Source organism: Rhea americana, unplaced genomic scaffold (genome assembly GCF_003343005.1).
Source record: "Rhea americana isolate MKP2758 unplaced genomic scaffold, rheAme1 scaffold_151, whole genome shotgun sequence".
NCBI lineage: Eukaryota > Metazoa > Chordata > Aves > Rheiformes > Rheidae > Rhea > Rhea americana.
The window spans coordinates 1,962,710-1,988,291 of record NW_028185606.1 but is presented as its reverse complement, the minus strand read 5'-3'; the positions used below and the strand labels follow the sequence as shown (position 1 = coordinate 1,988,291).

The window sequence follows — 25,582 nt, the reverse complement described above, 5'->3', positions numbered from 1 at the left end:
CTATAGACTCCCTTTCCGTCTTTTAAATTCTCTTAGACTTGCTTGCCAGGGAATGACTGACTTGATGTGTTTACAAACCAAGGGAAGAGGTGCAAGTCAGAGGCTTGGCAGCTGGCTCTACCTTATGCAGTCCTACACACTGCTGTCACATCCTGGTCCCTCTGACATGGCATCTCAGTCACCACGAGTAAGTGGAAAAGTGCATGAAAGGCAATGCATGATCATCTACCAGGCAAAGGCCTTAGAAAGGCAAATTCACCCCTGCTGCAAATTCTTTCACTCAGTAAAGTTGCCCAAGATACCAGTCTTTCTCTAAGAATTTAAATGATCACAAGAAAGTGTGAATTACAGGCTCTCCCTCTCTCCAAGACTCATTTTTAAATGCAGGTTAAGTAAATTTAAAGGAGTGTCAAAGGAAACAAATGTGTAATATATAAGGTAGAGAAACAAGGTGAATTAGATGTTATGTCAGCACCCAGTTAATGATTTAAAACATCTTAAAAGACATGTCACTCCTCGTTTCCAGAAGAATATGATAGTCTCTTCTACACTATTAATTTGCAACGTATATTCCGAGTGTGCCTGAAACAATTCTTTAGACAAGTACTGCACAGTGCAAACAAAGATGATGCTATGATAAATTGCAATACCACAGTACTGAAAGGTAGTCAGATAGGAGAGAATAAAGTCAGTGCTCAGCAGTGACAATTCTTATGTAGGGCTGAGGCATGAGCAACGGCGATGCCAGGGAGACAACTGAGTTCAGAAACCTTCACCTTCAAAGTGCAAGTTCTCCTAACTTTCACAACCAAGTCAGACAAATTAACCAAAACACTTTCCAAACAGCTGCCCTGATTTTGTGCACATCAGAACTCCAGTCCCTCGACTGAAAAGTCCCTTCTTCATTTAGACCCTAACCTGAGACACTGCTGATGTGAAATGAACATCTACCAGCTGTTCTGAAAAAACTAGGTGAAAGAACCAAGCAGGAAAGAACAGTAAAGAGCTGACAGTGCTGTTATATTCACTAATTTTCCCCTCATCTTGATCACGTCACTGGTATATGGGAGTCCCTTCCTACCTCCTCCCTTCTCACATCAGGTTCAAATTCCTCACCTTTAAGATAACTTTGGCCCCTTGATCTCCGCTTTCATTCCCTGCTGCTTTCTCTGGATTCCTGCTAGTCTATTGTTTCCCTTGTCTCCTTAGCTACATGCCATTGTTCTTCATCCACCTCCTGATTGAATCTTTAAGGTATTAGACTAAATCAGACCATGACCTATGATTATTTTACTTATCTAACTTGAAGGCAGTTAGGAAGATTATTTCTATTATCTGATGCCATTTTACTGACCTTTTCTAATTAAAAACCCACAAGGAATTTTTGCATGTGTACAGTAGATTAGACTAATAATAGGCCAGACTTTATCTTCATTTACCTTGTTTTGCATTCAGGGAAGTTACTACACAATACAATACTGAATTTATAATTCAGCACTAAAATTGTTCCTTTTTCTGACACCTTGGAAGGCTTGTTGTTTCTAATCTCTTTCATCATTGGTAATCTTCATGATTACTTATAACAATAAAAAGGGACAGTTTCAGATAGAAGTATGAATTTCTATCTGGCAGCGTCTCTTTAAAGTAACACAATGGTCTAGATTCAGACAAGTTTCTCCGCTGGTGAAAGGAGTATTTCTTGTTTGACCTACTCAGGTTCATATTAACACACCAACTCTGTCATACTCACAGGCTGAGCCTCTTCACCATGCTTTTCCGAGGTTTCGGTGATGTGGCGCTAGTGTCAACAGCTGCTTCAATCTCGCATGAAAGGCTGTAACTGCAGAACAGAGGTAACTGGCTTCATTTTTAAAGACAATGCTACTAGCTAGATATCTCTAAATTGCAATATTCCAGACAGAAAAATCTTCAGTTATTGCCACTTCAATAGAACATTGTAACTACATAAAGAGGAATTGTCCACATTTTACCGAGGGGAAGGGGATACTTCATTCCTTTAAAATAAATTTAAAGACTAAAAATGTCTAATGTCTAGTAGATATTAAAATGTGCCTTAAACAATTTGCTCTGGGTTGGGCTAGCAGCGCATGCAGTAGCAAAGAACTCAAAAAGGGCTGCAAAAACCCACCACAAATGCCAGGGATGTATTTATCTGGTCAGCACTAGTGAGCTCTGCGTTCCTTTGGCTACACTGCTGGCAGCATCCACCAGCCGCTCACTCAGTGACTGCATCTTGATGTGCCTTAGAATTGTCTTCTGAGTACGTGTGGCTGGGGGCACGGACAGGTGAGACACAGCAGACTACCGTATTTCAGTCAGAAACCTCTTTTTCAATCTCTAAACTAAATCTTGCTAAGCGTTAAACAGGTTTTCTACAGCTGCTAGTAGAAGGCATATGTATTTTCATTCTACTTGACCAGCAGTAAATGTAAGTTCCTGTAAGAAGTTATCCAAAGCTCACACAGCTCATTCAGATGGGTGCGGGACAAGAAAAGCCTTACCTCTCCTCCTCAGTTAAAAGCTGCTGTCTCCTGAACCACTGGATGAATTTTTGGTCTGGTGTCATGCAATAGCTGTTACATGCAGATTGCAAGAGCTTAATTTGGGCAATTACTTCAAATTCCTAAGAAAATAAATAATCAAACAGGAATTTTAATTAGAAAACAAGATAAAGTTTAATAGAGACTCATTCATATACTAAACACATTCAACAACAGAGCCAGGACAAACTTACTGGAACCTCAGGTTCAGTTTCAATTGAGTAACTGTTTCAAGAGCCATAAAGAAGTTTTTCAAACAACAAAGTCTGTCCTTTTTTGGACAATCTTTAACGTGCATTGAAATGTGAACATTTTATCAAAGATGCACAAATTAGAAGATAAACATCTTTGAGCACTAGGTACTGTACCACATCACAGAGCTTTTCCCAGGTTCTAATCAACAAGCAATACCAGTGCAAAATGACTGAACAGCAGCACTGCAGGTTGAAATCCTCTAGGAACAAGGGTGGCAAAGGTGACGAGTTCTTCAGATTATCCTACCCGCTCGCCTCGTCCCGGAGCTGGACAGACCAGCTCTGAGCGATGTTCTGTACTCTCCTGCTCTGTACTTAGGTGGTTCTCAGACAGCAAATGGGGAATAACTGGGGGTGCCTGTGATGGAAGCAGAGTGTCTGATTCTCTACTGTACTTTGTGCAGTCACACTTGCACAAAATGAGGACAAAATGATACCCTTGGAATGAGTAAATGGAATGTGCCACTCTTATGTAACTCCACTTACGTACACACTTTGCCAAAATAATTTTTTTTTAATCTCTAGCATTAGAACAGATTACAGAATCAGGATGCAGGAACCGATCCGAGTACTCGGCATGGTTCAGAGGGCAGCTTTGCTGCCGCTTTGTATGAAGCTGGACTGATGACCAAGGAGGAGAAGCTTGTGTTATCTCATTATTAAAACCCTGAGCCATGCAGCTGTAAATAAAAGGCAAGTTCAAGAAGTGGTTTATAGAACTGGGAATCAGTTAAAGGAAGGAAATGGCTCTATCACAACCAAATCAAAGTCTGCTTTGAGACTCCACAATGGAGATTTGGCATGATTTTCTTCACACAGATGTGACCTCCTGCATAACATTCTCTCTTTAACCAACAAGGATCTGGCTCAAAGGAAGGATTCACAGCATTTATTTCTCAGTCCCAGGTACCTAGTTCCCCCTTCTCTGCTGCCTTTTTATCTACTGAGCAGTTTACTGCAGCAGAAGGAAGAAGCTCGCAAATTGTATTTTCTGAAAAAGCAAAGTTCACATGCTCCCAGGTCTGATCTACCCCCTGGACGTGCATGTGTAACTCCTCCCCACGAACATCACATCGAGGAGATGGCGCGGACGTGCCACAGATGTAAATTCCATAGGACTAAGTGGCCTACAGTTCCTCTTCCCCTATTGTACACATCTGAAAAACGAGGTTCTCTCCCTGCACCACACTTTGCAGTTCAGCGTGGGCTCATAGCCTTTCAGAGGTCTGTTCTTCTTTCCTCATGTACAAATAACTTGCATTAAAATTAGCAGCTGCTGTAAATGACTGGGCAAAGTCAAAAACCTCTCCAACATCTCTAGAAGTCTCAATAAATTAAACATCGCAGAACATTCAACCTACCCTTCGCCTCTTCTCAAAATTTATCAGGCCACCCTGTTGGAAGCAAAGAAAAAGGATCAGAGTAGAAGACCACAGGTTTAGCTGGATTTAGTCACAAACAGGATGATGAACTAGCAATGCTAACGTAAAGCACAAGCCTGCCTTGAGCAAGGGCCTTCTAAAAATACCTGTTTTCAGATCTGAAAAAAAAAAAAACATAGCACTCATATACAAGTCTCCAGAGAATATCTGTCCTCACAGCCTAAATGAGGGTCTGCCCAAGAAGAAAAGCCCAGTGCAAGAATGTTCCCAAAAAGGTGTATACAGATAAAGTTTGAAGAATGCTAGCACAGTCTTTTATGCAAGAAACAAATGTGGCTTTTGCCTACACTGTGACTCTAGCAGTGTTCCCCGTGAGTTTTATAAACACCAACTGAACCAGTATCACAGCCAAATGGGAAACAGCTAAAAAGAAAATGGATATGTATCAACCTCAGGCATGCTCAATTCAGTGCGGTTTCACAAAAGTACCAGCAACTGTTACCAGCCCAGACAGAAGTGGGTTTGCGCTTTCTTATCATAAACATCAACACTAGCATAATTGAGCTCGAGTGCCTGAAGCGTGGCTCCTGAAGTGTCTGCATTAATGGGGGCCAATTTTCAAAGGTATCAAGTACCTACAAATCACAATAGCTACAAGATGAAGAGAAGGCGGTTTAAGACGTCTGAAAATAATCATTTTTTATTTATCTGATTTAAGTGCCTAATTTCAGATGCCCAGGTTTGTAACTGATCTATTTCCTCCCAAAACTGTATATCGTCCCCTCCTATGTATTTCTGATTTCTCCCTAGTCACACATTTCCCTACAATCCCTCAAATTCACTTATTCTCCTCACTGTCCTTCACACTGCTCCGACTCTTCAGCCTTTGGGGAAGCTGTGTTCCCATCCTTGGTCTCTGTTAAATGGCCAGGCTCGCTTGCCTTCTCCTCCTTCCCTTCCTATGCTAGACTGGTTTCCTCTGCTTGTTCAGCTAAAGAGAAAAGGGAAATAAAGCCTATCTATTTGAGGGCTGAAACACTTCTGGTTTGAGATATTATGGAAGAACTTTAGTGATCTGTCTGGTGAGCTGAATTTGTGATTCTGTGTATTTTCCCAATTACTTACAGTATCTTTATACCTAAATGCTGTTCTCAGAAAAAACAAAAGCAAAGCAGAATAATGGGAAGCCTTCTACTTTCATCAAGTTTCTAACTAAAAATAGTGACCAAATACAATGCTGCACATGTCCTTTTAAATAAGCTACATTCTTAAATTCACACACAATTCTTGTTACTAATAAAACCGCGTGTTCCCTCCACCAAACTGAAACCAAATTCCTCCATTTGCCAGAACTGTATAAGAACCCAGTGACAGACAGAGGAACACTTGTATCCCACACTGGACAGGCAGAAAGAATGTGTAGGATTCAAAAATTGCCCAAGATTACCTCAATATAGTCCTGAAGAGCTGTGTCAAGCATGGTCAGATCAGTAAGGAAGGTTCCAAGATATGGTACTGTGCCCTGCATTACTCCCTGCAAATGATCACAGCAGTGCTGGATTAATTGACTGAGAAACAGCAATAATGCCCTAGTTACAATATTGCTGTATGAAACATGATTATAAAAGTAGTCTGCTCAACAAAATAACGATTTTATAAATGACATGATTTCTCTTATCAGTGTCTCATCACATTATCCTCAGTATCTAATCAAGTACTTAGATCAAATTCTAAGGAGAGGAGGATGCTATGACAGATATTAAGGAGCAGCTATATATTTCAACACTGGTTCCATAAGCTGATTTCTATGCAGCTTCTAGGAAACTCCGCTTTTGGAAGGCTCATATCAGCACCAGTGAAAGGGTCCCACAGTTACCTGCTACAAGAAAAAGCCCTGGGGAATGGTCCTGGCTACCTTGTGTAAACAGTTTCCCTGGCTCATTCTTGTGGAATTTTACTTAATGATATCAGATCATGCGATCACAATCACAATTTTTTCTTTCAAGAAGTGCACATCTTCCCCAGTCAGTTACTGTGTTTTAATTAATTTAGGATTCAGATTTAAAACTTTTGGATTGTCTATACATTTGTGAAGAAAACGCTTGTTTCTGCCATAGGATCTGTATTTTTTCCAGTCAAACTAAAAGACAAACAAAATCCGCAATTGTCAGTTTTGCCTCCCTATCCCTGCCTTCTCTTCCCCTGTACTTCTTTATGTTTGCCAACTTTGAGACAAAAGTTATTTTCATCAGCAATTTGGAAAGCAGAGACATTTTACAAAGCAATCTCCATAAAACTCTGTGCACTTTTCATGCTAATATGTCAGTAGCTTCATGAGCTTGTTTAAAAGTAAATGAAATTTCTGCTGTGGCCAGAGCTGATTTTCTGTAACACAAGAATTCTAGTATTTACATTACATATTTTACTAACTGACAGCTATGTGGTTTCCCCCTCGATTTCAGTCTAAAGCATTACGGGAGTAATTAATAAGAGTTCGTTCCTGTAGGACAGGATACAAGACAGTTGAAAACAACGAATATGTCTTTATACTCATCAGTCAGTCAATACTCTTTCATACCACAGGTTTAGTAAATTTCTATGAGATGTGAAACTAAGGCCAAACTCTTGGCTGAGTGTCCATCCTGAACAGCTGGTTTGGATGTGAAGCAAATGCAAGTGGGGATGGAAGCCGTAGTCCCATGCGCCCACTTATCCCCTTGTAGGGAACAAGGGGAGGTGGGTGCGAGCAAACATTACGGGGCCCCTGCTTATGTCCACCGAATCCTGAAGTCTTTGGCCGTTCTCAGCACAAGCTCACTGAACGCACTGGATGTGCTGATGTTTTATATAACCATTTTCCCTGGCACTTTGGTAAACAGATGGGCATTACTGGAGTAAAACAACAGCTGCCTTGTTGTCAAGCTGTTGCAGCTTGACAGCTCAGCATAGCCCATGTGCTGGTTGCAACAGTATAGCGCAAATCTCACTTTGTAATTGTTTATATATACAGAAATACACACACACGCTACATGCACATTGTATTAGCTGCTTATCATCAACCAGAGCATAAAGAAAATTAAGCCTGAGGCAGATATTTAGAGGGACAAGCATTTTGACTTCATGCTCAAGCTAAACTTTTTGGTTCACTTGCTTTGTCTTGGCTAATCAACAGCATTGATGTATTAGTGATATTTTTGTATGACAAAAGGCGTATTTAAATGTCCTACCTACTTGCACACTGACTTACATACCTTTCAAGATTTTGCCTCACATGTAATTCACTAATGATGAGGTTAATCACATCACTTCAGACAGGGGAGGAAAGGGAGACAAGACGTACCATATCCTTCTGAAGTTGAAGACGCCTCTGTGTTCTTTTCTGGTTTTCTTTCACGCTACTGTCCAGATTTGCAAATTTGGATGTTCCTTCCTGTGAGGGAATGGCAATGAATGGTGGAGATAAGGGTAAGCTGGCAACTACATTTGTGTGAAATAATTCGAAATACACCTGTTGAGTCAAGCTAGGTCAGCAAAAATATTTGCTGTGCAGATACATACGTCTGTATGCGCAGATGCTAATTTTCTGAGGCTTCTGCACTGCCTGTGAATTTTGGCAAAATCCCACAAAATGACTATTAAGGGAATTTGTCTGCAAAACAGTTCTAGTCCAGTCAAAGTTAAGTGGTATTGCAGATCTCCTGAGATGTTAAATCAGAGAAACTTAAAAATACTTCACGTGTCCAGATGCTTCTCTGAACTGAGAGACAATCCTGACACTCTTGACCTTAAGATCTCTGTATAATTTCCTAACCAGGACTGGTACAAGTAAACATCTCCCTCTTATGTAATGCTTTGTTGTTTTTCTTATGCTGCAAAATAGAGATCCAGCAACTAACCTCTGTGGCTTATTGACTAATCCAAAACCATGCAGGAAATGGAAGTAATAGGCTTTGATCTCCCCAGTTCAAGCTTTCCTGTGAATGGATGGTCTGTTTCACAATAGATCTCTGGCCTTTTTTACCCTGGATCCATATGGGATGCTGGGAGTTGCTGTTATTTTTCCAGTGACCAGACAGATGTGGCATGAATCATTATCAATGTCTTTTTAAGAGGCACAGAACAGCCTACACTTGTAAAGATCCTCTTGTCACAACTTCTCTAAGTCAGAGTGAAATGAGCAGGTCACTTAAACTCATTTTATTTCCTTCCCTGGCTGTAAAATAGGAGCAAATAAAAAAGGAGTGCAGTAGTCTCAATTTCTTCAAGATAGTGGGAGGTAAACTTGAGATTCTCTAACAGTGGCAGTCAGGCAGAAACAGAGGCTGAAGCTGCAGCCTCACAACACAACCGTTGTTGGGGGAGGAGAGAACGCGGTGCTCCCTCTCCTCGCCGGCCAGCCTGTTTTATACAGCGTTTTGTCTATGCTACATGTAGAAGTTTACAGGATGGACAGGCAAGGTCAAACACAGCTTCCCTGGAGAGACTATTTAGCAAAGGAAAACAAAGACTTTAATAAGGATTCAGTGGACACTAATCCTCCAATCCAAATTGGTCCAAGATGAACACCAGGAGAGAAGATCTAGCTATTCTGTAGGACTTTTTTCCACTCACTGCTTTCAAAATGTTTTGCAAATCTACTTGGAACAGCTGGAGACAGTAATTTGGTAGGAGCCAAGAGGTCTGGTCTCAGACTGGGTTGTTGTTTTGTCTTTTTAATATTTAATTAACCAAGCTGTTCTAAGACACATACATAGTTTTCTTCTGTATTTATTATTGTCTCACCTGCTTTAAACTTAAACTATATATGTTGATAAATGGATAATAATAAGTAACAACCCATGATTCCTGAGCAAAATATGATGTTTAGATATAAAGGCAATGTGATAAGATACAAATGTGAGACAGTGGATAGACACTGCCAAAAAGTAAACTGGTTAGACAATTTACAGCAAATTTTTAAGTAAACAGAAAAATTTACCATCGGAACTTCCTTTAGTTTCTGTATGACATAACCTTTCCCTACGGTTCTTTCTCAGCTCCTTTCAAGTTTCTGAGCTAGCTGGGGTTCACCCAGGAGAGCACAGAAGTCAAACTACGTCGAACAGAGCCTGCTTTGTTGTTCATCTGGCCACACACACAGCAGGAAGCCTGTTCCATCAAAACTCTCAGTCCTGTTTTCTAGTTCCAAGAAAGGTAAGGGATAGTTAGAACATATTGGTCTAATCCCTCAGCTGAAGCTAAATGGCATTGCTCCAGTGGCACAGCCCAGTTGAGCATCTTGTTTGGAATTGCTTTGCACTCGCGAGCACAAATCTGAGCCTTTTCCAGATTTACCCAAAGGCTGCACAAGCAGGAAGCCAAAGTGTTATTTAGCAACTCATCTTGTTACATGCTACAGCACCTATTCGCCCTGGTTACTGCTTCAGTGCAAGCCCAGGTTCGATCTGGCATACGTAGCCAGATCCCTGAGCCAGACCTAGCCGTGTCCAAACCACAGCAGTGGGACATTGAATGTGACGGGCTTCAAGACCAACGAAGGCCCTGAACTACTTTCTTGTGAGCAAGTCCCTGCAGAAATCTGTGCTGCTGTAGCCTTGCTCCTTACAGTATTCAAGCTCAACAGTCTGCTGCTAGCGTAGATCTTTCTAGGAAGAATAAAACTGCCTCTCATCCCAGCAGAAAAGCATGGAGTTTGTTTGTTTTTACAAGCCACAAGTCCATCTCCCCTGAAGTACTGCATAGAGTAGTTCAAGGAAAGATGAGTTTTGGCAACTGGTTAGAAAAAAGGCTAACCTCAGCACTGCTGAAGATTACAAGCCTTGCACTCGAGCCAACTCTCACCTTCATTAGCAGCTCTCTACTTGTCAAATAATTGTCATGATCCGAGAAGATATCAGACAGCTCTTCAAACATCAGCATTCTGTCTCTGTACAGGAAAAGATTTGAATCGTTTTGGTTATTAGTAAGCACTCTAAATCAGATTAGATTCCTATTCAGCTTTTTTTCTGATGAATGGATAATGGTTAAGCATATAAAAAGATAACAACAGGATGCATCTGATAGCACATCTCCTGAGAACTCTCCTGAGACTCTCTGATGCTCCCAGGACATCGAGGCCTTACTTTACAGCATCACAAAAACATGCTGCTATCAGTACTAGGACTTGGAGCAGGGTTTTCAATCACACTGCAGTATGAGATTCTTCCAGGAAAGAGGACAGATAAGAAAGAGCAGAATGATAGCTGAGAGGTATCATAAGGACTCATTTTTGCTCTGTTCCAAGCCCTCTGCAAAGCTGTAAGCATTTGACTGGACGAGTGCCTTTCTATTGCCCAACACTATAAACAGAGATGGCAGTATTTTGAACAGGAATGCAAGTGATTGGAAGGGGAAATGCAGACTTACACTGCATGGCAGGGTTACATTTTTAAGCAAGCAGAAACATTTTTCTTTGCTTATCTTTGCAAAGGAGAGAAATCTATTCCTCCTAAAACAAATGAGCAAAACACCATCTCTGCTGTGCAAGATTTCTAGTGTCTGCTGCATGCAGTAAACATGCCTGGCGCACAAAAAGCTACTGCCCCTTAAGAAACTGTCTTCAATGCGAATCTGAATTTTGTGGTCTAGGGATGTTCTCTAAAGAAATCTTAGAAGAAAGAAAGGATTGGTGAGGTTCTGTAGGATCACAGACCTCCTTCAACCTCATGTGAGAAAAGACAGCGGTCAACTATTTTGATGGCATTTTGTGGACCTTCTGAGAGTGGTGTGCACAAGCTGGGTAAGCAACTATTTCTGTATTCTTACAAAATAGGGGGTGGAAAATCTGATATGCTAGAAAGGACAGAAGAATCTCAAGGTCACTAAGGGCAGGCCTTTCCCTCAATATCAAAGAGAGGCTCTCAACAGTCAGACCCTAATGAGGGTTTTGAGCCTCACTGCAGCGAGAGGTTCCTCTGAGGGCAGGAACACAAGTCCATGAAGGAGCTGAATGGAAAGGCCACAAAGGACACAATGAAGAACACTGAGTTTTTCATTTTTGTTTGGGGCGAGCTGCAGGGCCAGAGAGCAAGGGGCGGGGGGAGGCTTACTTTGGAACAGAAGCCCAGGTCTTCTTCAGCCGATAGATGGAGTTGGACTGCAGTGCTGAAACGATGGCCCTCAAGGAGGAAAAATTCTTCAGGATACGACATTCCTGTGAAAGGAGCGGTTAGAAACGGAGGAGTATTAAATGTCAGCATTACAAGCAGGTTAGTGCTATTCTGTTTGACTGGTGTCATGCCTGCTGCACATTCTCACTGCTAAACAGGCAGCTGTACAAATATTGAGTATCAAAAAAAAAAAAAAAAATCATTCCCCTCTCCCTCTCCAGCCACCAAAACCCTTCATGGATTCTGGCACTTATATCTTGTTTTCCTCACTTTCATGTACTTGTAGCGATGTTGCAGTATTAGCTTCCAGTTCTCCTAGTGCAAATAAAAGTGGAACTGAGGCTATGAAGCCAGGCTAAAGAGCACGAATGTTTCACTTCTAAAAAAGCCCTTTTTAGTTACCAATCCCTTTTTCACCTTTAGGTGGGGAGAAAAAAAAAATCAGGCTTTGCCTCTTTGTACATGGTATTTAAAATGTTAACTCTCAAACATCTATGTGTCAATTAAAAATAAAAAGATATGCAAAGGAATAACCTGTTACACAAGTATGTGCACTGTTTAAGAGAAAACTTCAAACTTCCTCACAGCTGGGTCAAATCCTAACAGAGAGATTGGTCATAGACATTTCTCATGCAACTTCTCTGTGACAAAAGCTTCTGAGGAAAAAGTATACCAAAAAGTGTTATCCTGAAAAGAACAGCTTAGATTCCTGCTTAAGCAGATGAATGTAAGGAGAGGGGAAAAAACATGGCCTGTGACCAATTGCCTCTGCAGGGAACTCCTGCAAGTCTGTTGGTGGCTTGTGAATCAAAGCACAGGAGCCACAGACTTAAGACAACTCTTGCCTATACAAGCCCTCACAAACAGGTATGTGGACAAGCAAATTAAGTGGACAAAACACACCGATCTGACTGTTGCATATAAATTCAAACTACAATTCTGACCCTAATTATTATACTAAGGTAACTCTGCATAATGCTGATTACGTAAAGGATCCTTATGAAAGGAAGGTGAAAATAAAGACAACGTATTTCCTTTGGAGCATCTCTGCACAGCACTGAAGAAATGTAGAGTGAGCTTAGGACAAATAAATGCCAGCCCTTAACATACTAGTAACTCTGCTCATACGAGCTGCATTAGAATTGATCGAACAAGACAGAGGAAGTACATTTACTCCTATATATTTATCTCAAATATCTTCGTGCAATACAGGAAGCTGCATTTAACAAAATGTGGTTTAAAAGACTGACAAGGCCGAGAGCTCTCAGAGTAGGTCGGCAGTTACGGTAGATCAAGACCAACACTGGAGTTCAGGGTCATGGGGTAGGACACCCAGGACCTGTAAGCTATTCTGACATGATCTGGGCCAGGGAAGTCACAGAACAGCTCTTCTTAAGAGACTAAAACAGCAACATTTGAGAACAAAAACCTTCTTTATGTTCAACTTGAAACTCAAGCTGGGGAGAATATGGATTTAGAGATGTAAATCCTTAACATCTCATTTTCTCAAATACAACAGGAGTTTGGACTGGAAGCTCCAGTCTGGAACCGTTTTGACTTAATTGCATGTTGCCTAATTATTACCATGGTATGAGTTAATATTGAATTTTGTGTTCTCAATGATATAACTGATTACAGATGAAATTTTAGCAAACTCATTTGTATGTAGAAAGAAATTTTTAAACTACTTTCAACAGCTTTGTTTCATGCTGCGTCCTTCAGAAGGGGAAAACCAGAAAGAATCCTGAGCATACTGCTCAGAAACAACTTGATTAAAAAAAAAATCGAGCATAACAGGATATTAATGATTTCATTTTTACTTTTTATTTTTATGGAAAATATTATGCTCAAAAAAATTGGCTGCACCTGCTCAGAAACTTTAGATCTAGGTGGAGTTGAAAGGGCTGGCAGTTAGAAAAAGTATTCAGCTTATCCTGTAATCTAAGAAACTGGATCAGAAAGTCATGAACCGATAACAAACGTGGAACTCCATGCTGCTAAGTTACAGAGTTAGTTGTCAGTGAATAACTGCACTTTAATGAGGGGATTATTTTCTAATTCAGGCCTCTAACTATTCAAACATTCATTTGCATGCACAAAGCAAGCAACTTCCTTCAGAAGTGGGCAGCTAAGTATATAGGCAACTAGCTGTTCTACATGTGCAATTATTTTGCAGAGCGTGCACATGCATTTTTCATGTGACTGGAATATTTAATTACGTGCATGAATTAAGTAAAGGGAGAAGTACTGAACAAATGGAGGTGGAGAACTAAGTCCTCCATCCAAAAAATCAAGATTATGAGGGTGCTGATTGTCCCAGTTTCCCTAGACCTTCCTGCTGCCCCCATGAAGAGCAGGTAGCTGCACAGATCTTATCATCAGATTCGAGCCAAGGGTGCCCTGTAAAGGCCCATTTAGCTGGTACCCTCTGCGACCCGGAGGCCCACACACGGAAAATAGGAACGGAACTTCCTAATCCATTCACATGGGCTATAAAGCAGCCATCAAATGATAACAAAAACGAGTCAACGTAAGTGCCAAAATAGAGGTGAAAGACTATTTCCCCATACCAGTTTCCTGAACCATGCAGTTGCATGAGTTTAGGTGCCAGTACTAACAATACTGCCTCTGGAAGCATAGAAGTGCATTGTCAAGGTTGGAAGGCCCTCTGTTTGGCTTCAGCTTTTTATGACTGCTTATTTTGTATAGCTTTGAAAGAATCCATGTGATCCTTAAAACAAAGTCAACACACATCCATATTAAAGTGCTTTAATGTCCTTTTAAGAGAGATCTAGTTTAGTGCCAATAGCCCAGTGCTCTGAAGGAGAGCTTAGGAAGGTTACAGTAAAATAAAAGAGAAAAATCTAAGAAAATAGCAAACTACAGTTACATAAAGAAGGCAAGCAAAAACCATTTCACATAAAGATGAAGAAACACAAAGAATCTGCTTCAATTCCTTCGTCTTGTAGCAAAAGGTAAAAATATGTTAGAGAAACATAAGACGACAACAAAGGAAAAAGTTAAGAGGAAGATAAAACAACAGACAAGGTTCTGAGCCAGATACCATATTGTAACCCGACTTTTTTTTCCTACTTCTTAAGTAGTATCAGCAGCTTTGTATATCCAATATAAACAGTAAATAATTCAGTAAGCAAACACCCTTGAGCTTCGAGGATTTTTCAAAATAAAAGACTATGAACAATAATTTCATTTTCTCCATGTTAGAAAGGCTACACTACTTAGAAGGAAACGAGCTTTGCCTGTAATCACTTACCTAAGACTTAGTATTTACTTTACCTTCACGTATATATAAACACAAACCATTTGTGCTATGTCTTCTACCATACTTGACTTCAATTCTTACGGTGTTCGCAGGAGAGGGAGCATGACAGTCACTGACTGAACAGTAACACCCAGAGGCAGGCAAGTGCAAAGCTTATTCTGACAGTGCCCACTGCCTGCACAAGTGCCAGTTCTACTCCACTCCTGACCTTCACCTGAAATCAAGACTAACCTTAGGGTGACGGCAGCATACATTCGCTACCTGCATCGTGATAAGCAAGTATTTTCTTCTTAGAGAACTGGACTGGTTGAATTCATACCTATCTTGCCATAAATGTTATGCTACCAAGTACTGTGCTCTTCCTGTCTGCAAGGCAGAGCCTCTCCCTCATCCATTAATTAGCGCTCTCAACCCTGCTAACAGGCAAGCATCAACCCCGTTCCACAGTGGGGAACTGGAGAGGAGAGGCAGTGCCTTACCTGATACTGCCGAGTTAGCGTCAACGAAAGTAACTAAGATGGCCAGGGACCAAAGCATACAGCACCCTTCCTTCCCTCCCACCAGCTCCATCACTCAAAGGCCCCTGCACAGTCGAGGGTAAATGCTTTACATGCGCAATATGAATCCACTTCTCAACGATCTTGGCTCTCTGCTGTGTTTTGAGTTCCTTGCTCTTCAGGATAGTGCTGACAACACATTTGGTAACTGCATTGAACTGAGAGATGGTGGCTCTGATGGTAGGTGCCAGGTGCTTGTTCTCTTTCTTATCCCTTCGAGACCAGATGCATCCCAAACAGTGGTGGGGTACAACTTTCTTGAAGAGCTTCTAGAGTGAAACAGATGTAAGTCAGCAGGACTTTTCTAGATTTCTTCTCTCCACAGAAGAAATGCATATTTACAGTCCAATGGATCTAGTCCAGGATGGTACTAAGAGATAAATATTTATTTTTTCTTAGATTAAAATATACTTCAGCATATTCTTTATAGGCTTGATGGCAGAAAAGAACTGGCAGCTAAATAGCCCTGGAAAATAAGAAACACCTGTACCAATTGCACAATGAAGGGGAAAATTTTTATATAATGGTATTTTGAAAGAGACTGATACATACAAACCAAATTAGAGAAGAACCACCAAAGCACCTATGCATCTTTAGACAAGGTAATGATACAATCAAACAGGGATACTTCTCAGGTGTCAAATGTTAAATTTGATCTCTATGCAGTATACATTCTCACCTTTTAAAAGACTTTGGAATACCTGAAGGAAACAGGCCAATGAATGAAGTAGGTTTGGATAACCAAGCAGAGCTGTGCTCTGCAGCCCAAGAACAGACCTCTTTTGGAATGCTATACTTATAGCTTGTAAAAATCCTTTTAAAGGATTTTAGAAGCCCATCACTATTACCCCTAGTGTTTTGAGTAGTACATATGCTCTACATACTGCATCCATGTATGTCAACTGCTCTGCCACGAGGTCTTCTTGGAAAAAAGAGAATTCTTCTGGACCACTAATCTCCATTTCTTCTTCATCATCTAGGTTACATGGGGAAGTGCTATGGAACCCATCTGTGCAGGAGGGAAAATCTGACTTGGTAAATTCATACAACAAACAGTGATTCAAAGGAATGTTTTTCTTTTTCTTTTCTTTTTTTTTTTTTAATCATCACTGTACAGCAGAGCCCCTAAATGATCCTATCTGATATAATGGCCCCACTGTACCACATACAAATTTTAGTTGGAAAAAATTATAACCAGAAAAATAATTTGGACAAATGAAAGGTGGAAGAAGAAAAAAATAGAGAGAACTGATCTATTCAGCATCTCGCAGCTGAAGAATGGCTCAATCCATCCACTGGCTAATCTTCTGAAAGCGCAGCTTTTTTCTCCTGAAAAATTTCTTATTAGTATTGCAACCTTGTTAATCTACTTTTCAGTATTTAGGCATTTTATAATCTGAAAAAAAATCAATTTGACCAGACTGCAATTATATCCCAAGATATTGCATTAGGAATACTCTTAGATTCAGATTTTCTCTCTCCTGTGTGGAAAAAAAACAAGTTACCAGATTCTCTTGGCATCATTCTCACCTTCACAGGGCTACATGGATTATATTTAAGAGAAGCATTCCAATATTCCTCACCTTCCCTCCATCTGGGAAGATGCTCACTGTATTCCCAGAAAAAGGAATATAGTGATCATCTACAGTATTCAGCTGAGTGCTGCTTTGAAATCTGCACTGAGCAGCATTGGGGAGGTGAGAGAAGAGAGCTCTCCTCACCAAGGGGCAGACCCAGCACAGAAGGGAAGGGATTTCACAGATGCTCTGTGCCACCTTTTGGCTTCTAAAAGTTTGGAACAAAGCCACATTAAAAGACAAAGAAATATGCCCTTATTTTCCATGGTGCAGAAGGAAGTCAAACAGAAGATCCCAGAAAATAAATTCTCTCCTTCTCTTGTAGGAAAACCAAAAGAATGAAAAAGAAATAGATTGTTTTTTACCATTTGTTGAAGATTAACAGCAAAAGTACAGGGTTTAATACTACTGAGACTTCATTAATAAAAAACAAGCAGTACATTTCAGAGTATGTTGCAAAATTCTCCATATCCAATTAAAGCAGAACAAGCATTAAAGTTACAAGAGTAGATAGTGTGATACTTCATTTTTTTTTCCGAAATACTTGTTTTTCTTTTCTTCAGTATTTGGAAAACCTAGTTATCAACGTAAACTGCTACAGTTTTGATGCAACAAATTATAGCTATTGGCTGTATCTAGACTTCCATCTGTACATTCCAATTGCACAATTTATTGACAGAGCTAAATGAGGTAAATGGAGCTCCACTCCAGCCTTATTTTTCTGTGGTTCATTTATAATAAGTGTAATTAAATGGACTTTTATTGAACTGTTAAAAAAGTCAATCTTTTTCCTCTTTCTATATAACTCCTCATTTTCCTTTCAGCTCATTAAATTCAACCCAAAATCCTCATCACTGTGTTGCAATCCTGCTCGAAAACTCACAGATCCCTTTAAATGAGCTCCTTGAGTGTTATGCAAGCTTTTCTTTTTCCATGCCCCTTTTTCTCCCTTCTCTCTCTCATCTTTGTAATGGGTAACCAGTTTGCCCTCCGCTCCCCGAAAAAGCCGGAATCCTCTTACACTAAGCGTACCTTATCATCTTCAAACAACTCTGATCCCCTGAGCTGTCTGAGCGCCCCACTGCCCTCCCGACTTCACTGATAGCAACCACACGCCCCTTTGAACTCTCTCTCTTGCCTTGGTCCCTGCCTCGTTCTCTGAGGCAGGGACCACGTCGTATCTACGTACCCGATGCTGCAATCTAATCTGCTGGCCTGGACAATGGCGGCATTGAATGGAGGTCTCACTACACAAACCAGGCTGTGGGATTAGGCCCTAAATTTGCAAATTTACAGTACAATAGAAATGCTTTAGAAGAACAATTAACAGCAAGTCTTCAAATCTAATTGTAGACAACATATTAGGAGTTTTGAACAAAATCTCTGAAAGAGCACAGATAAAGTTATGACAAAAAATAAGTGATTACCCTAAAACTCCTCTCTGTAGATGCTCCATATTAACTGTGTTCTCCTCCTCCTCTTTTAAGTAAGAATCTCTAATCTGCCACAATTTGGAAAATGTTCTAATTCAAATGACCTGTCTGTAACTCAGGGAACTTCTGCTTACTTTGAACAACAGCTGGATTTAAATATAGCCCTTCCAAACTTTCTTTGTTTGACCCGTGAGACTCAAATCCCATGAAGAATATCAATAGGCACGTATTAGCAACCCTGTTCACTTACCTGTGTTCAGTAAGAAAAACATTTGGGCTGTGTGCAGTAGTCCTTTTTATGTATGCATCAATGACTGAGTTAATTTGGCACGTCAACACATTATGCATTGACATGTTATTTCTGGAACATCCGGTATGATTTTATAGGATGAAATGTTTCTTTTCTGTCATTTCCTTTGTCCCTTATTGCATGAATTATTCCCCCTTTCCCCTCTGCCAAAGCTGGATGTTGATTCTAGTTCTCATTCACACACTGCATGAGCTTTTCAGCCTATGCCACAGGAAACCTTCTAACCAGGGTAAGGGCTGTGTGTCAGGCTGGATGCTGCACACAGCATATTTGTGTTACTACAGTTCACTATTGTTTCAGTGGATTGTGACCCCCAATAACGTAAGTTTTTCCTCTGTCCTTGGATACTAGCAGCCAGCCACTCAAATAGGAAAAAACAGCCACAGACACTTCCTTTGACATGATGGTAACTAGGAAGAAAAGCTTCATGACAACAAGGCTTGTGACTCAAGCTGCATTTTGTCACAGACCAGTAAGATGAGCTTTTTGTCTGGGCTTTGGGGTTTTCTTTCTGTTTTTTCATTTTTGAAACGAGAAAACCAACTGAAGAGCAGCTATATGTTTTAATTCAATGACACGGGGAATCTGTGATAATCAACCACTTAGCTGCTGCAGCAATCCCAAGGCTTTGGCTGAATACCAGAAGCGATAGAGCTCCCAATTCACCCTCGAATAAATAGGCACAGGAGCCTGCGCTCCATGATTGTCCCCCCTCACCCCCCGCACCACAACCTGCAGCCTTGTTCACAAGTCTCTAGCGAACCTGACTCTTAGAGGTATCAAGATATTGTCAGTCAGCAGGAGAGTTAATGAAACAAACTCCAGACAACCCCCTGGGGCACCATACAGGCTGGGAGAACAGAAAGGAAGAAGGAAGCTGTAAGTGAGCTTACTGTCATTTTCCACTTCTTGCTTCTGGAACTGCTCCAAGAGGTTCTGTGCCCTCCTCTCCGGGTCAGAGCCAGGCATACTCCTCTTAAGGTAATCCAGCAATTTCAGCAAACACGGGTAGCTGGGTGGCTCTTTGAAATCCTCAGAACACTGGTCAAGCCAGGCTCTTAAGATTGATGCTATTGCACTAAAATCAAATACACAGACAACACACATTGTATACAATATATACCCCTGCAATAATATGCATGTGTACCTAATGCAATAATAAAACAACACTCAGACATTCATGCCCTATGAAGACAGTATGAAGACATTTTTGAGGAAAGAATTTTAGCTGTTCTTTTTATCCATGAGGTCTTATTAAAATCTCACTTAGATTTTGCCAAGGACTTCATTGAAGTTGCTCCTGGTTTGCACTACTGCAAGTGAATCCCATTATAGCTCAAAATGCAAAGTAATGAAGAATCAAATCCATTTTTAAAGCTACACTGAGACCCTAAGCTCAGGATATCAAATAATTATTGATAAAACAATTCATATAATAATAATAGAAATAACCCTCTCCCAAGCATACAAAGCAACCATCTTGAATGAAAACAGATCATTTTACATTACTAGTATTCCTTACATCTTGCTTCCTTGTATTGCAGTTTGTCAAGTTTGCAAAACGAGACTTGCAAATTACCTCAGAGATAAGTTTCATTTAAGCAGATGAAGATTTTTGCTTAGCTATACCATGGCCATGTTTGAGCTGCTACCAGAGTTAGGCACACCTTCAAAAGCACAACATAATTCCTTAATAACTCTAGGTTTGATTCACTCCCATGCCAGCAGGAAAAGCTGTGCCCCAGAGAAGCTGCAGTGTTTGCATAACCACCGTTCCCCAGGATGTTGCGGAAAAATACAGGAGAGAAAACAAGGTTTTCATGACTCCTTCAGGGATCCTCTGGCAACAGCTGCCCAGTTGAAGCGCTGTATCAAACGCTTCTTTGGTGCGCTTCCTCTCATCAACCACCAGTGCCCAGTTTCAGGATTTTTATTATAAAATGCATAATATAAAAATGTATGAGCAAAATTTGGATTTCAAGGGCTACTTTTTAGCCTTAGCCTGAAGGCAATGAGAGGCAGTCAAACACCGTCCTAGGAGGTCTCTCAACCATGCTGTTAGTACAGGAAAAGGATGTTTAAGGGTCACAGGGGCTGCAGGGGGTTCTGGTTCTCATTCAGGAAGGTTAACTTGGACCTTCTCACATACATGGGGATTATGAAGCAAAAATAAGAAGCCAACTACAGAGCACCGCCCACAGTCGATGCTTGTAGAAGCAGCAGACAGAGAGATGGGGATAAACCAGTGCCGCTGAATCAACAGGGCTTCCACTCTGCCTGAAATGGAAGAAAAGTGATCTATCATCTGCTTTTCCTGGCTGTAATATTTAAAATCTGCACAAGTGTATGTATAGGTGAATTTCTTTCAATTCTACCTTTGCAAAGATTTTTCATTTTTTTCAACCTAATGTTTGTCCTATGGTTTTCCAAGAATAACTTACAATGTTGTTGACAATTTTCAAACAAGCTTGAAAAACTGGAAGAAGTCTGAAAAATAACCAAGTTCCTCTCAGTTTTAAGAAAATTTATATCTGGACAGAAAAAAAATTACCAACTTGTTTTTCTGCCAAAAAAAAAGACTGGGAGATCTCAGCCTCTTAATAGCAATCTGCTGGTACATCAGCATGTATATTTTAGCGTAGCGTTCTGCACTGGCTATAGCACATTTTACAGGTTGGGGTGTCACAGATGGCATACCAGAAGACTTCTTAAAGAGAATTTTGTTTACATGAGCTGACAGGAGGGTTGGAGAAAATGGCCTTTGTGTACAATCTCATCACACAACACACGGGCAGGGCCACTGTCTCCTGATGGTCTACCACGGTGCTGAGAACAGGACGCAATGCTAGAGGGGAAAAGCCACTGTTTCAGAAGAAAACAAAACATCAAAACTTCCTGAGAAGAGAAGTCCTGAAGATTTCCTCTGGGACTCTGAAGCCATTGCTATATTGCAAGGTGTTCAAGCCAGCAGTCACAGAGACTGCGGCGAGGCAGGGAGTGAGCTAGAGGTACTGCTTTGAAGGAAAGCAGGGGAGGTGTTCAGGAGAGAAGAAACGCAATTCCGTAGGGAAGCAGCTCTCACGAGCTCCACTGCTGTCAGAACAGCCAAGGTGATCAAAGGGACGACAGTCCCGGTTTGCAGCAGGTCACACATGGTTAGGTCACTACTTAGGGTCGTGCATGTGCTGTGTGGTTAGATCCAGAACTTAGTCCCTCAGTGATGATATTTTTCACATCTCCAGAAAACTTCCTACAGTGGCACTGCCGGAACTTTCTAATAATTTTGTTTCACGATACCCTCACGCGTAAGAGTGCACCGTGTTCCCATCTCCATTACACAGCGGGGAGCAGGGCTATGTTTTCAATAAGAGCCTCTAACCACAGGTATCCATTTTGAGACACCGATGTGTCAGTTCAACAAGCAAGAGTGCTCTGGGCTCTGCACAGGCAGGCGCTGGGCTTTTAAAGCACAAATGCTCAAGAGCGTAGTACATGTGAGGAGAGGCTCTGGATCTATCATATTAATGCCTGCAAAACAGACAGGGATAGGACAAGGCTGCCACTGAGGACATCTCACTCCTCAACTGACAAGGCTCCAACAAGAGCTCAAATGCCAACGTAGCTTTCCCTTTTAGATCACTGTACAACAGGAAACCGAAAAAACAACCCAGTAAGCTTTCAGAGCAAAGCTGCAAACAGGCACTGGCAGATTTGTTCTACACATGGAAAACTACAGCAACAGTTAGTTAACTCAGCTGCTCAGGAGCACTCAGAATAAACCACCAGTTAAGAAAAGGTAAAGACAGCATCTCCCACTTTCCTAGTCACACCTTTACCACACTCTTCTCCCTCAAACAAGCCAACTAACTTTTGACCCCATACAGATGTGGTGTTTCACAAGTTGCATCCATTTTAGTCTATTGTTTCTTCTGTTTCCTTCTCTGATATTGTGGCCAATATCACCACATTTCTAACTAGTAAGTCGACTTGGAAAGCTGACAGTAATACTGCTGGCGAAGCCAATGGTACCCAGCCTAGCTCCCCATCCCAGGGCATGAGGAAGGCCACCCCACTGCCCTACAACCACAGCCTTTTCCTTTCTTCTTCCATCTGGGGCAGGGGAACAGGATACTTAGCCCCATCCCCATATCACCTTTCTTCCCCAGGCCTTTGCCCACTCACACGAACTTACCATCCTGCCCACTGGCTCCACTGCCTGCTTTCTCCGCAGCCTTTCCTTTGCATCCCACCTGAGGTCACCTTCTGTGACTCACTCCAAGCAGAGGGTAGATCAAAAGATACTTCTTGTTATTAACACAAGTGTTCCAGCTTCTGCATCTGCACCGTATTCCTAACAGTGTTTTCATATTAAAGGCACTAAGAGACTGAATCTAGTTTCACAATAACAACTGAGTTGAATTTCAGGCAAAAAGGGAGGTTAGGTAATTTTCTTATGAGTGTTTACTGCTACAGAGATGATTTGGAAGGAGCTACTCCACAGAATACTTTTTTGTACTGACATTATTCATACACTCCTTAAACCAAGCTCAGTTTCCAGACGCTTGGTTGATGGCCACTTTCATAAACTGAAGAATAAACACAGTTTAACACAGACCCAGTCTCCCAGAGCAGGGTGAAAAGTTCACAGCAGTTACAGACACTGATTTTGCCAGCAAAATAATTTCAGTCAAGAGGGGATAAAGGAAAGGAAAGAGGTACACGGTGGCCTACTGACCTCCTACTGCCTGACTGTTTAATTGGTATGTCAGGAAGGGAAGCTTTCTGAAAATGACCTGGAGAAGAGCCCGTATCTTGCAGTAGCTTTATGTTTGATACCCTTGAGAAGAAACTGCCTGTACTTGATAGACCCAGAGCCTGATAGGAACACGAGCCTTCCAAGAGCTCAGACAAGAAAGAAACATCACAGGCTACATTCTTCACAGGATGATTATGAGCTATAAATTTTTCCTATGTTTGTTGGTTGTAAGAAAAAGCATTTTAATGTCCCTGCTCCGACAACCGCAAATTCTGGGCTCTGTTCAAGTTCATGCTTTCAACTTTTGCAGCTATTAGAAAGTCTTCTGATTTTTCTTAGCAAAATTTGCTTGAAACCCATCTCTGGATGTATCAGACCTTAAAATCTTCTATGTACTGATTAGCAGAAGCAGCATATTTGATTCCATCACTTGACAAATTGGGTAAATAGAAGCAACTCATCCCTGTGCTGTTGCCCATAAGCTGCCACGGAATGTGTGGAGACTGCGGCTGCTCCACGTCTCACATGTCTACTGAGCTGACCTGGTAGGGCTTGGGGGGGGAATGGAAAACTTCATATCCCATAGCTACAAGTGATTCAACAGGCTACGTGGAAACTCTGCGCAGTCCTTCTTAACTGGGAAGACAGCTATAATGCTGGTCCTGAAGAAACAAATTCTCGCCAAAAAGGCGAAACCAGTGTTTTCTTTCCTGCCACAACTATTTCTAAAGAACGAGTATGAGAGAATCTCAGTAACTAAGGAGAATAATCTCAGGAGACGTTATGTTTGCAAGAGAGTAAACAATCAATTTCTTATGGAATTAGTTGGATAGGGACACAGACACAACTTTGAGCTTCCCCAAACCCACAATTAAGCTCATCAATGGAATCGTCTTCAAGCCTTAGAGAACAAAGGTTTGAAGAACGCAACTAGAGAAGAACAGAAAGGGCTATTCCTCTCCTCCGCTTTCCATGCAATGGCTTTCAGTGTCGCTCACACAAATTAAGTCAGGTGTATTTTTGTATATGGGGAGCTTTGCTGTTTGCGTTCTTCAAACCTTAGTCTTAGCTTTATATCAGGGGTAAAACAAACGTAAACTGCAGGCGAAGGTTGATGTAATGGTAGCTCCTGACACCCAGCTCATTTCTAAGTAACGCGTTGGCGAGTTGTAGCATATGCTCTGCTCCTCTCTTGACTTGGGAAGGACTGTTGGAATAGGGTGTGGGGATGTCTTTCTCTGAGATACGTGAGGTCACCAGGGGAAGAGCTCTGCTAGCTATTCATTATATTAATAGGGAAGCCAATTATTATTTTTCTTTGCTCTTCCAATTATTCTTTTTACTTGATTCTAGTCGTTTTCTTAACTCTCCCACTCTTCTATTGCTTATACTGCCCTGTATTTGACTCTGCTTCTAATGTAACCACACTGGTTTCTGCTGTTGTTTTAGCTTAATTGGCTTTACTGGAATGAGTGCTGATTGCTGCTTTCCCAAACGAATCTTGAATGCTTCCCACCATGGATTTCCCAGGCAGCAGAAAATTTCAGCCAGTTTGCTTTCATTTGTCTCACATTCCTTTGGTGTCTGTTCTCCTGAAGTACAACATTTCAGGCCTATTATTATTTATGCAATATTGTAACTACACAAATCACTTTCCAACAGGAATATTAACCTCAACAGGAAACAAAAGGCGAGTTTTCCATCAGGAAGGTCTAAACGCACACAAACATCTGGGACATTTGTCACCATAACTAACTCCAAATCAATCCTGTAGTATTACATTGAAGGTTTCTTTCTTTTTTTTTTAAAATGCAGAAGAGGAGGAGTAAGCAGGGAAAACATATCATGTAGTAACTAAGCAGTCCCTTAATTGTCTTTTTTTGAAGTTTTACCCAATTGCTGTGGAATGAAACAAGGAGATTGCAGTTTAGCTTTGAGTTGCTTTGTCTGCGGTTTCCAATCACGCGCCACATTCCAGGTTTCAACAACAAATAAATTCCACATTTTGATAATAAAGCAGATGCAGCTTGGGCCTGAGACTTAAGACAACGAAAACCCCAAGCCTTCTGCTTCATTTCTGTGACCTGTCATTCAGCTGAATCCACTCCAAATCTGCAAGCTGAAGCCAGTAGCAGAAGAAAGCCACAACCTTACACTCCAAGAGGAGGCCTGAAACGACTTAGCTGTTGCTCTAGCTCTTTTGGGATTAAAGCTTGGGACTCTGCCATGCTGGTGCTGGGGCTGTGGAAGAGGAGAGCTTGAGGGCGTAAAGCTCCGTAAAGCTCTTTCACTCTTTGCTCTACATAAACTACTTCTCTTTT

General features: G+C 41.2%; 1 protein-coding gene across 4 annotated transcripts in view; it reads right to left on the bottom strand.

The window, feature by feature from the left end:
* The window catches only part of RGL1 (ral guanine nucleotide dissociation stimulator like 1), a 78,590-nt gene that overhangs the window by 7,535 nt on the left and 45,473 nt on the right, over window positions 1–25,582 (bottom strand). For 3 of the 4 annotated variants that reach the window (XM_085299676.1, XM_085299680.1, XM_085299678.1), the window contains 10 exons: window positions 19,399–19,583; window positions 16,070–16,194; window positions 15,239–15,454; window positions 11,286–11,389; window positions 10,039–10,123; window positions 7,538–7,627; window positions 5,645–5,731; window positions 4,177–4,209; window positions 2,523–2,644; window positions 1,751–1,840 (listed from right to left, as the gene is read on the bottom strand). In XM_085299676.1, coding sequence (XP_085155802.1) covers window positions 1,751–1,840; window positions 2,523–2,644; window positions 4,177–4,209; window positions 5,645–5,731; window positions 7,538–7,627; window positions 10,039–10,123; window positions 11,286–11,389; window positions 15,239–15,454; window positions 16,070–16,194; window positions 19,399–19,583 — 1,137 coding nt within the window. The remainder of the gene's footprint in view (window positions 1–1,750; window positions 1,841–2,522; window positions 2,645–4,176; window positions 4,210–5,644; window positions 5,732–7,537; window positions 7,628–10,038; window positions 10,124–11,285; window positions 11,390–15,238; window positions 15,455–16,069; window positions 16,195–19,398; window positions 19,584–25,582) is intronic. The other variant, XM_085299677.1, reaches the window with a different exon arrangement.